The following is a 12,555-nucleotide window of genomic DNA, read 5'->3' as shown; positions in this document are numbered from 1 at the left end:
CACTAGCTGAGAAGGAGAGGAGCCTGAATTATAAAGGCCCAAGACGCCTCCCCTTTCCCAGCATGCCTAGCAAGAGAAGCCCAATGGCCAGGCCTCCCTTCCCCTACTCTCTTATAGGAGTGATTCAAACAGCCTCACCTGGCTTTCTCCTCTCTCTTTCCAGTGAAGAGTGCCTGTTTTTAACCATGCCTTGAGATCAATGTGAAAAGAGCCTGGAGCTTTCCCTGGACTTGCTTCTTGATCTTTTCCAGTCCTGGAGTCTAGTCAGCCAACACTGGGGGAAAAGGGGAGCTCTCTCTTACACTCCCTCCTCTCAGAGCTTGTCTCAGGAACCTGGCAAACAGACCCTTGGGAACATGGCTAGCTCATTAGCTGGCATTGAAGTCCCTTCCCCGCGTCTCCTCCTTTATTCTCTAGCAATTGCTTGCTGTCACACTCCCTTCAAGTCTTACTAACCTCAGTGTGTTATAGGAGAAGTGCCTCATCAAAAAAAAGCATGTGTAATACTGCAGGGCCTTTTTTCCCCCAAAAATATTGATCATTCTTAACTGCTGTCATCTCTTTAGGCACCTCTTTGATTTCTAAGCTTAATTTTTCATGTGCATTTAATGCTCATGAAAGGTACTGGATTGACAGTCCTGGAAACCAAAGTCCCTTTTATCTGCCAAAGAAGTAGAGCATGGCCAGGTAGGTATAGCCAAAGTCTCTCTCTCTCTCACATGCACACACTTCCAACAGCACTTCTTTTGCCAGGACGGGAGTTCAGTCTCTTTTGACTCTTGCTTTTCTTCCAAGACAAGGAAAGAGTTTGGAAAAGTGAACAGTCCTTGTTTAAACTGTGGTTCTACTCTGACAAGTAGGTCCCAGTGTGGACTCTGTCTCTCAACTCCATGTCAGATTTGTTTTGCTTCCAAGAACTGCTCTAACTGCCAGCCCCCCAAACTCCCTCTGGAATCTGGGAGTCAGAGCTCCTTCTGCCTTTAACTTTATCATTGGCAAAGACTCCGCAACTAGAGTATGTACATCATCCGCTGAACTGTTAACTACGTTTAACCCAAAATTGAATCCCGCTCCCAGAAATGTGTGGACTTTGCAGTGCAAGCAGGAGCAAGATATAGAGAAAACTTCATTTCAGTCAATAGACAGAGCAGAGGAATCTGTCAGCACACGGTAAATGAGATCTGTTAAGTGAGAACGTGCCATTTTTAGAATCTGGCCATAAATGCACCAACACAAACTACTCGAGCAGGTAAAAGATAATCCAATCCATGGCTTTTACTCCTGGGTTTCAGCAAGTTCCACTTTCCCCATGAATAGCCTTCTTAAACTGTTGTCCTGCTGGTGTAGCCCACGAAAGCTTATGTTACAATAAATGTGTTAGTCTCTAAGGTGCCACACGCAGGGGCGGCTCTAGCCATTTCACTGCCCCAAGCACGGCAGCACGCCGCGGGGGGCGCTCTACTGGTTGCCGGTCCTGCGGCTCCGGTGGACCTCCCGCAGACGTGCCTGCGGAGGGTCCGCTGGTCCCCCGGCTCCGGTGGACCTCCCACAGGCATGCCTGCGGATGCTCCACCGAAGCTGCGGGACCAGCGGACCCTCCGGAGCCGCCTGCCGCCCTCCCGGCGACTGGCAGAGCGCCCCCCGCGGCATGCCGCCCCAAGCACGCGCTTGGCATGCTGGGGCCTGGAGCCACCCCTGGCCACACGTACTCCTATTCTTTAAACTGAAGACTAATCGCTGGCTGAACTTTTCAAAACTAGGTCCCTTCTGTCAGTTCCAAGTCATTCAAAGGCTTCTGTGCTTCTCTCAGGAATACTGTATATTCTTACACAGAACTACCTAGCATGCGCTTGGGTCTTTACTTCTAGGTGCTGGGTACCCACAACTCATACTGAAGTAAATGGGAGCTGTAGGTGTTCAGCACCTTTACAAGTCAGGTCACTACCGTTTGCTACAGAAACAACATTCTAGCCATCTAGCTGCACATGGGGCCTGAATGGGAGACAAAAGTCTGATCTATTCTCAAAGATGGAGGTGGATGCGGCTGGGATACTTCTGTGATCTTGAGGTTTCTTCCATGAAATTACTTGTGCCTCAGGGAGAACCCCCAAAGTACATTGTTGTCAAAAAATTATCTCTGGCATAATTCATTGGTGTTACACCAGGGATGAATTTGGCCCAGGCAATGCAATAGTAAGAAGGCAAGACATTCCAGGGATGGGGAGAAGAAAGCCCAGATGTGGAGAAAAAAATAAAAAACATTCTCAATTGTTTGCTGTTGTGTTGTATCAGGGATTATCTGACTGGCCCACTCAGGAGTGCAAACACAGATTTTTCCCCACTGCTTGAGATCAGAAAAAAAACGAGCTGTTTGGTGGGTGGGTGGGGATGGGGAATGCAGGCTAAAATGTACCACCTGGGTCTTTTCAGAAATAAAGTCACACAGACATCATCAGAGTCATTAACAAACAGGCCGCAGCAGAGACAAGGCATAGTGAAATATACATTTTTTTTATTGCTGCACACATGCTCACACATTACATTTTTAAATATTTTTATTATAATATATTGCTGCTCTGATAAACTTTACAATTTTCTTATTTCAACAAATTGCTAGTAGTAAATGAAGAGGATGGGGATAGCAGAACAGAACAGAAAAAAAGACTAACAAGAGAAATCCTAATTTTTCATCTTGCAATGAAATTATTTGCAACACTAAAGTGAGTTCAACACATGTTACAAACCAGTTTATTTATTTTTCAATTAAGGAGCTTGTTCTGGATGTTAAGCACCTGCTTATCTGTTTTTCAGAGAGATGAAGGAGCCCTAGATACTCAGTAATTGGACAATCCAGTTTAGTTCAGAGATTTAGTCACTACGTACAGCTGGACAGACAAGGTGTTCTGAATTCATCCAGCACATTTAACAGAACTGCATTCCCAGGGAGGAAAATAAAAAAGGCCACATTGACCTTTAATCCCACAAGTTACAACCTTCTAAGTGGTTCCCCACTTAAAGGGACAGGAATGGACACATTTAAGAACAGCTGCATGGAAAATACTTACAAACTGTGCGGCTGCCATTTCACTCATTTTTGTACCACTGTCCTTTTTACTTTAAGAGTTAAGATACCTGCATGGAAAAAAGATAGTGTGTTTCTCAACAGTCCTGCTCCTGAATCTTACTTCCAACACACACCATGCTTTGAGGGCAAAGGCCAAATTCACTGCTGGTGTAAATCCATCTAAGTTGATGGCCTGTAGTCTTCTGGGTAGGAGGGGGGATGTCACAACAGTTGCTGTGAAAAGGAAGGTTGTATTGCAAGCAGGGTGATTGAGAAATGTATATAGCAGGAGCAGAGAAGCGGTGATAAAAACCTGAGCATCGTGCTTATATATAAAGTCATCTTTAGTAATAAAGGGAGGAGAACGGCAGGTGAATCGTACCAGTTTAGCTAGAAGGGTGTTTCTGAATAACATGTTTTGTGGGATCTTTAAAGAGCTTACACCTCAGAGGGTGAGACAACACTCACTCCCCTTCCCCTGACACAAAATACAAGGGATTTAGCATTAGTCTAACCAGCCCTTCCCCCCACATCTTAAATTGAGACACGCTTCAACAGCTCAGGTTACTTTTGGCTCTCAGAACTTCATTGTCCTGTCATTTTGTCCTTCAGCCAAAGCTAGTCTGTGCTCTGTAGATGGACACTAAAGTACACAGACCTAGGTGTTCTTAAATACAAACATTTACGGAGCAGAACATACAGTTCCTCTTTCCACATCACTATTCTGATACAGGACCAGGCATGCACGCACACACACTATGGAACCAAGATACTGGCACCTGCCTGCAAAAAGCAAGCCAGAAAAAACTCACCTGTTTCCCCAAAGGAATTTCTAACAGAAATAGAGGCAGATCCTGCTCGAATAGCTCAACACCCTCCAGAGACACCCTCTTCCCCAAAGATGCCTGGTCTGCAGGAGACACCACATAAATATGGATAAGAAGAATCCGCTGGGGCTTGGGAGAGCCAGTACATAGCTGAAAACTCTCAGCTCTGACAACACATCTCAGTCCTGACCTGCTAGTCTATTCTTGGGTTTCCACGCACGACTCTGCCGATGCAGCTCAACCCCAGCCGGCAATACCCACTACTCAACCGACACTGAGCCTTTCTGGAGCACAGTCTTAGCCAAACTATGTAGCAACTTCATAATCATAATTAAACCAAGACCATCAAATGTGATTTCATTAGCTGCCCAAGGCACTTCAGAAGCCAGGCTAGCAGATGGGAAAGGACACAGCATAAAGCCCACAGGACAGTCCTTGCCATACAGGGGAACTTACACCGGTTCCCTTATGTTGGAAAAACGCTACCAGAAGCATGGTCAGAGGAGCTGTTGGGGACTGAGATCACCTCTCTGCATGAACAATGCACAGGGCCAGCACACAAAAGCACAGCCCACTGGGGTGTGGTTTTAAACCCCTGTATCATGCAGTTACTGTAAACAGCAACATCTGCCAGTGACAGCAGCACCAACGTTTTGATAGGAGTCCCCATGCAATTAATACAGCCCAATGTTCTCCCTTCCCAGGCCCCAAGTCTGTGCAGAAAGAACCCAACTTCCCTTCCCCTGACAAATCAAGACTCACGTAGTGCATAATTCTGAGGAGACTTAGTAACACAGAGCATGCAAAGTCCTGGGCAGCATTCGATTTCCAACATTACGATACTTCCTCTGCCTCCCGCCATTAAGCCACCCGCTTCCTATGACTCTCTCAAGGGTCAGAGCCGTTAAGTCTCCAGGCTTTGTGCTCTGGGAAAACCCAACAGTGAACCCTTGGGGCTCTGACGACAGCTCTAGAAAGTCTAGCAACCATCGTGCATCCTTGTGACAAGAGGCAGGAGATTTAAGAAGAACGAACAAAATCTGGGTGCAGGCAAGATTTTGTGACTGTAGACCCCCTTCCTTTCTCTGGCCAACACCAAGAAAATAGCCTGACCTCACTCACAAATTAACAAAGAGAGGATGTAACTGTCCTGCACTCTGGCAATACTGTCTCTTTGGAGTATCACCCAGGATCAGCACACAGGACCACTGAATCCAGCCTGAAGTCATTTCATAACCCGGACATCATGTAAAATTTCAACTTCCAGCCATGCTGTCACACAAAATAGAGCGACAAGTAAAACTCTTGCTACACTTCCACCTCTGAGGTTATCCAGAAACAGGGCAACACTAAAGAGGGACATCTAGTGAGACAGGGTGGGTTTGCTTACAGGGCAGGGCTGAAACAGCAAGGGAGCAGGGCTTGGAGAACTAGTCCATATAATTAGGAGTCCTTAGCGCAAGAGTTGTGGCCCGCTGACTGATGTTGAGAAAAAGAGGAAAAAACCAGCACCCTCCCTCTCTAAAAGCCAAGGGAGACTAGATTTCTAAAGATAATGATATCTACTGCAGAGGAAGAATCCCCAAACACATTTGCAAGGATGAACAATTAGCTTCTTGAAGAACAAGGAACTCAAGGTTTTTAAGCCTGAGTAAAGTCAGAAGATGAAAGATCAGGGCAGATGAACTGAGACAGGCCTTGTAAAGCTCCTTTTTCCTTGTCACCCAACCTTAAACTTTGATAAGTCTCTCCTTCATCCTGACACAACAGGCCAAAGAAAGACCATATAGCAACTCTGAGAGGAAAGAAGTTGCTCTCCTGTTAGAGTGAGACAAGGGCAGTACCTCTGCATCAGTGCCTTCGAAAAGTTACTGGCTCTTTAGGAGACTGGGTCTCTCTCCTGCTGCTTTCTAATGTATTCCTATAGGTTTATATTTGGGACATGCATTAAACAAAGTATCCAGAAAAGAAATAATTCAATTTAGCCTGATCCAGGATACACTGTCACAATCTGTCAGAATGTGGACTTAAAACCTAAACTTCCATACTACACTGAGGGTGTAAATCCAGGTGTCAATACTTGGAGGATCCCAGTAGTTTGTGACTGAGAAACAAGAAGAGCAGGTGAAGTCAGCTAGTGCCCCATTAAAATGCCATCCTCTCCGCTAACTTCCCATAATACTGACAGCGAAAAACCAGCCAGTTTAATTCTAGTAGATTCCTTTACACTCATCATAATCCATTTTTGTTCTCTTGATAACTATACAAGAACCCTGGTTTGAACCAGTTTCAGAAATGCATTGCTGGCTAAGAGAGTGGGGCAGCTCCTGGGGCCAGATGTCACTGAGTCTGTTAATACAGCTCCATTAGCCACATGGTTGGCAGTTCCCTCTCAGTGCTGTATCGTACAAGCAGTAACTACCAAACTGGGCTGCACTTTGGGATCCTATTAACAGAAGGGAAAAAGCAAACATGTGAATGTCCAGCCATGAATGAATTGAAAGGAAACCATGCCCGGGGTTGGGGGGGGGAAGGAGGAGAGCAAAAAGAAAAGTCATTTGACTAAGACTCATATGTTCTTGCACTCAGAGGCAATCCACTGGAGGTCACACAAGCTGCTCTCTGCATCCAAAAGCAGGATTTACAGACTTCAGCACTCGAGTCCTATACTGGCCAGGAGGTTTTCCAGTGCTTCTAGTTTCTGGTTGGCCTCCTCGATAGCACTGTAAGTCTGCACATTGCTGGTGATGTGGAAGCGGATGTCATCCACCAGGGGGATGGAATCGGTCTCCTGACGTTCCTCCACTGCCTCAGCATTCTCCTTCACTGCAGCCGCAAACTCCTCTAGCTCCACCAGCTGGAAGGATGAAGACAAAACATCAATTAGGGGAGCTGCAAGGCTGATGGGAAGTGGCAAAGTGATGTTCAGCCTTTTACCACTAAGTCGCCAGTTCAAGTCTAGCTCAGGCCGGTAATGAGTGAAAGTCTGGAGAGTTCAGGAACCTTGGTTTGTGAAATGAATTGGAGGGTCTCAACTTAGTTACCACTGCGAAAATGACCAAAACAAGGTCATCCCCATAGTTGGCCCTTCTGATGAGACTTACAACAAGGAAGATACAGAGTGCCAAGGACTGAATTCCCCTGTCATGCTCTAGAGGGGTCCTTCCAGGTTCAGCGTGAGGCACGCCAGCAAAGGGCAGCCCACAGGAAAAGTTTGTCCTGACATTGCCAAGACTGTATCTGCTCTACGGATAAACACAAGGATTCAGTCTTCAGGGCTGTCAATCCTGCACCTTTAACCAACAGGAAAAAGACTCAAACGTTTAAACAGCAGAGAAAACCTGTCACTAGGCTGCAGCCCTGTAAACGCACACTGACCAAATGTCCATCACTGAGTTTTTGGGCACCATTTACATGAACTCACAATATTTCCCCCAAAGCAGAGAGAGAGAGAAACCAGGAAACAAACCCTCACGGGGAAAGCCAACAGCTCCTGTCATGGCAGAGACAGACAAGAGATGTCCATTTTGCAATGGAACTTTAGGCCTGGTCTCCACTACAGTGTTTTGCCAAGAACTTCCATCATTGCCCATACCAATTCAGCTCTCCTAAAGAAAGCGCTACTGCAGACAAAGGGCTGACATCTGCTGGCAATCCAACTCTGGGTCATCTCAACTTGCTCTGTGCACCACTAGATGACACAGTTTGGGGTCCCCTGGAGCCTTCCCTGCACCTGCACTTCCACTGTTTTTAGCACTAGTAAAACAATGGGGGAATGCCCTACCATTCTTAGCCTCCGCAAAGCCCCCGCAGCAAGAATTCAGTGTTCCCCATCACTGCTTGTACAGTTCATTCAGCTATTGGATAAAATCCCCTTTCCAGAACCCAGTTCTGGCCATATCCTGATGTGTTCCCTAATTTATATTGATCAATGGCACTTTTGAATGAGAAGAACTGTTTGGAAATTATTTTCTTCACTGTTTTCACAGGCAGGAAAGAGTTTCACACCTTTCTCTGAGCCTCTCAGCTGCAGGTAAAGAATGTTGCAGCTCATGTGGGAGTGTTAATTAGAGCCATTTATATAAAACTACTGACCCCGATAAGAACTAAAATACTTAGTAGAAGAACTGAACTGTCTGTGCCATATGGTCACTGTTTCTCTGCAGACATCACTGGCTCCTGGATCTCCAAGCAGCCATCAGAGAGAACAGACAAAATAGCAGTGGGAAGGAATGTTCAAATTGATGCTTGTAAATAGGATTCCAGTGTAATAAGATTTGGTATTTAGCTAATCATCAGTAATAAGTTTTCCCTATGGAAGCCCCTATAATCTGCTTTTGGGGGGGTTGTAATGAATTTGAGGCTACAGTACAAAAGAACTAATTGTACCAGGAAGAGTCATGTATGGAGATGAACACTCCCACATACCCCTTCACACAGCACCCCAATGCACATCAGTCATGATCTGCAGCACTCCCTGCTATTCCATACCTGCAATCTTCTTCGCCAGTCATGTCAAACTGCGAGGTGGGTCCTATTGTGGACCAAGGTGTGACTACAAAATTCACTTCACTTATGAGCAAACAACATCTTCAGAAGTGAAAAGTGCATACATTAAACCATGGCAACATTTAGATGCACATTTAGTAGTCGCACCTGAAACATCTTAGGGAAGGGTTTTGCATACCTTCTCAATGATCTTCGCCATGTACTCCGTGCACTGGTCCTCCAGTCGGGTCAGCTGGAACAGCTTTGCAATCCTCCAGATGTTGACAACATTGTCCTCATCGAGTATCTGAGCCAAGGTTCTCCCGCACAACCGTTTGAGGCCAGGCAACAGGTACATGTCTGCTACACACAGCACGTCATAAGCATTCTCAGGGGACAGCTGGTAATGCAGAGAAGAGAGTCACCATAAAGGAAGTCCTGCCTACACCACATGCCTCTGGCACAGATAGACTGCCCTGAGATTTAATTTCAGACAATTTCTTGCAGTTAGGGGAAAACCACCAGTGCAGGAGTACTAACCCTGAGGAGAGTGCTCTATGCCACCATTCGAGAGACTGAGGCTATGTCTACACTACAGCGGCACAGCTATGGCACTGCAGCATAGACACTTGCTATTGCAACAGAAGGGTTTTTTCTGTCACTGTGGTTAATCCACTCCCACAAGAGAGGGTAGCTAGGAAGAATTCTTCTGTTGACCTAGCAATATCTACACCAGGGCTTAGATTGGCTTACCTATTTCTCTCAGCAGTATGAATTTCTCACACTCCTAAGCCACATACTAGGTTGACATAAATTTTGTTGTTGGTTTTTATTATTTATTTAGGAAGTTTTAACAAGTTTACAAACCCTTGCCACGTAAATATGGGAAACAAAACAATAGTTACAACACTTGTCTTTTTAAATAAAAGCTATTATGCACATATTTAACAGACTAGGCACGTCAATCAAGATATTTGGTTACCTTTTATTCAATACTCAGACAAAATACATTCACCTGCAAAAATAAACCCGGCATACTGGTCTAATTTTTTTTTTTTATTTTAAACACTTGATCGTCATGCCCGGGCTGTGTTAAATGTGTGTACACAGAGTTTTCATTCAGTTTAATGAAATCTCTAGAAATGAAGTAAATGTTATCATGATGCTTACTCTGTAATATAGCAACAGATGGTTAAATAGCAAGGTCTGAGGACTATACTCCTGTAGAATGTCTTTTTAAACAAAAAAAAAAGTCACAGTTCTAAACCTTGTTCAGACTTTTCTTTCTCTTTTTTTCCTGGCTGGTCAAATCCTTGACATTTATTTTAATCAATCATCTATGCCACTAATCTGGAACTAGAGTTCTCTTCTGTGCAGTTTTGCTATTGCTAATATGAAAGGAATTGTGAAGAGCACTATTACCCATCTAGATTTGTGGGACATGGCATGCACATGCTTTAGAAGAGACCAGGTCATGTAGGATTCTGAGAAGAACGAAATCTTGTGTGTTTATGCTAAAAATCTTCACAGTTGCAAGTTGCAGAGGTGCAAGCTGCAGTGGTGCAGTGCCTCCACACGAGCCATTCAGGGCCAGGTGCAGTGCTGCCCACATCCACACACAGATACAGATGATTATTTCAAAGTGGGGTTGCACTAGAAGGATTAATTGCACCATTGCAGCTGCAGTGCTTGCACAGCTGTCCACACTGGTACTAGAGTAAACAAGATCACTCAGAACAAGTGTGAATTGGAATGTGATTGGAAAGATGAAGGCTCGTTTGCCACAATGCACAACTGTCCGTAAGAATGCAAGGTGCAGTAGGAGGCATGTCAGAGGCTTGCAACAGTTGTTAAAGTGCTGTAACAAAGCTATGCAGCAGCAGCAAGGTTGTCAGGGTTATTCATCAAGTGCTGTTATAGACGCAGGTCTCCCAGATCTGTGCTCCCTCTCACTTTACTTACGGTCCAAAGCCATGTTTATACCTTTCTCAAGTTCATGACTTTTGCACATGAGGCCGGCACCTCACCTACCCCTTCCTTAGGAGAATTTGACCACACACTGCTTGAGTTTCACCCCCACAGTAACTGCAAGTCTCTCTACTGTAGCATCTAATATGATGCTTTGGGAACCTATGAGGTCATGATCATTTGAACTGGATTGAATTGAAAACACCAATGCTCGACTGATCACTCTTCAATAAGAAAACAGAATCAGTTTGATGTTCCTTTTCAAAGTTTCCACACATACACAATTATATACACACACACACACAAGTTCCACTCAGCTGCTTATTTGTTCCACTCAGAAACCACACGCACACTGATAATACGGGCTGCTGTGACGGACACAACAGTGACAGAAATGTCAATCCTTTGAAAAAGGTGAGGTCAAGCAGGATGGGGACGCTGGTTATGTTGGCACTAGACTGGACTTAAGCCCGGGAAGAAAAAACACTGTACAAAAGTACTGAACTTTGAAAATCTGCCAGGAAAAATAATGAAGAAAATGTTAATATAATTTTTCAAACAGGTGGCCTCTTTCCACAAAAGCTCATTTGGCTTGAGACTCAAATAGCCATTGGAAAATATGAGTAACAATTTTTAATGACAGTACATTGTTTTTACTGAGGTGGGCCATCAGACGTGTGCACTGCACAAACAGTAGCATCCCAAGATCCATTTGAAAGGGAAGGCTGCAGCTAGAGCTCCGGTTTGGAAACACTTCTACTTAGCAACAACAGAAAGTTAGCCAGATTCTGGAGCATCAAAGAGGTGCAGCGGAACTGGGTCAGGCTGCAGGGCTGTGACAAGATTCTGATGTGCCTTGGGGCTCCTCACCTCCCACTCCACCTGTCCTCCAGAGCGTAGACAATAAGAGGTTGTGAGCAGAATGAGTTAATGGGAGGAAGTTCTACAGGGTATTAATGACAGCCTCAGCAGGCTAGCCAGTGACTTCCTATTTGATAAATCATCTCCCTACCTAGCACAGATTCTATATTGCTACCTGTAGCCAAGCTGGTCAGCAGGAATAAGGTCACAGCTGTGCAGGTGGTCACAGCAAACCAAAACCAAAGGATAACCCAGAGTAGGAATGGTACGGTCTCACTCAGACAGGAAACCCTTAAGCTTTGGAGAGGACACAAGCCAGCTCATCGGCATCATTAATCCCTTCAGTGCTGCCAAAAGATGAATAGTGCTGGCTGCACTTTTAATTAGATTGTTAATTCTTTGAGGCAGGGGATGTCTTTTTGTTATGTGCTTAGCACAATGGGTGCCTGATCTCTGAGTGGAACATCTAGGCATTCCAGCGATGAAAATAATTTTTGTTTTAAATGCAAAGATAGGCTGTAATGCCAATAGTAAATGAACGGGCCTCTTTAACCTTAGCACATGGGCAATCTGTTTTCAGCCGCCATCTAGCGGCAGAATTCTGTGTGCCATTGAGAGCAGTCAGTGCTGCACAACAGCATTCAGTGGGGAAGAATACACAGCCACACAAATCATGCATTATGTATCTGGCCTAAGTAACATGTATCCTAATTTACAGGATATGAATTTAGGATGAAAGTTACACAAATGGCATTTAGGAGCAGTTGCACTGATATATTCAGGAAACAAAGTTCCAACCTAGCCTACAACATGGATAAACGGAGATACCAGTATCTGGGTTACTGAGGTTCTTCAAGCCAGGTGGGAGAATGGGTGAGTGATATTTAACAAACCAGCAGTAGAATACTATAGGATGACACTTCTGGGAATAACCTGAAGGCGATGAAAGGAGAGAATAGGCTGGTCTCACCTCGGTGTCATCGCTGTAGATGTAGTAGAGGACCCTGATGAAGATGTCTTCTGAGATGTTATGAAGGGTCACCACAGGGATGGTGGGCTGAGTCTGCAGCTCCTCGCTCTCACTGAAATGATCCTCAAGGAGGGCTTTGAAGTAATCACTGCGGCCACAGAAAAATGCCTGCATGGGAAAGGAAAAATCCAGCACTAGCATCTCCCTTTCTGCTGCACTGAGCCAAACAGCACTAGGCAAGGGATCAACTTTCAGGAATTCATTAAGCAAGTTCCAAAGCACCGAGTCAGTAGCATAACCTCTGCCGATGCTCTGTGTTTTCATCCCTAGACTCTGATAAACTTGTCGTTTTTCTTATTTCTTTCATGTTTTATTTT

General features: G+C 45.0%; 1 protein-coding gene across 1 annotated transcript in view; it reads right to left on the bottom strand.

Moving 5' to 3' along the window:
- Window positions 1-2,914: 2,914 nt before the first annotated feature.
- Window positions 2,915-12,555, bottom strand: part of ABTB1 (ankyrin repeat and BTB domain containing 1) — a 40,464-nt gene continuing 30,823 nt past the window's right edge. The window contains exons 10-12 of the mRNA XM_045024629.1: window positions 12,179-12,346; window positions 8,579-8,779; window positions 2,915-6,748 (exon numbers count right to left, since the gene is read on the bottom strand). Coding sequence (XP_044880564.1) covers window positions 6,542-6,748; window positions 8,579-8,779; window positions 12,179-12,346 — 576 coding nt within the window. The 3' untranslated portion in view covers window positions 2,915-6,541. The remainder of the gene's footprint in view (window positions 6,749-8,578; window positions 8,780-12,178; window positions 12,347-12,555) is intronic.

Source organism: Mauremys mutica, chromosome 7, assembly GCF_020497125.1.
Source record: "Mauremys mutica isolate MM-2020 ecotype Southern chromosome 7, ASM2049712v1, whole genome shotgun sequence".
Taxonomy (NCBI): Eukaryota; Metazoa; Chordata; order Testudines; family Geoemydidae; genus Mauremys; species Mauremys mutica.
Note: the sequence above shows the minus strand (reverse complement) of the source record. Positions and strands in the feature narration are given on the sequence as shown.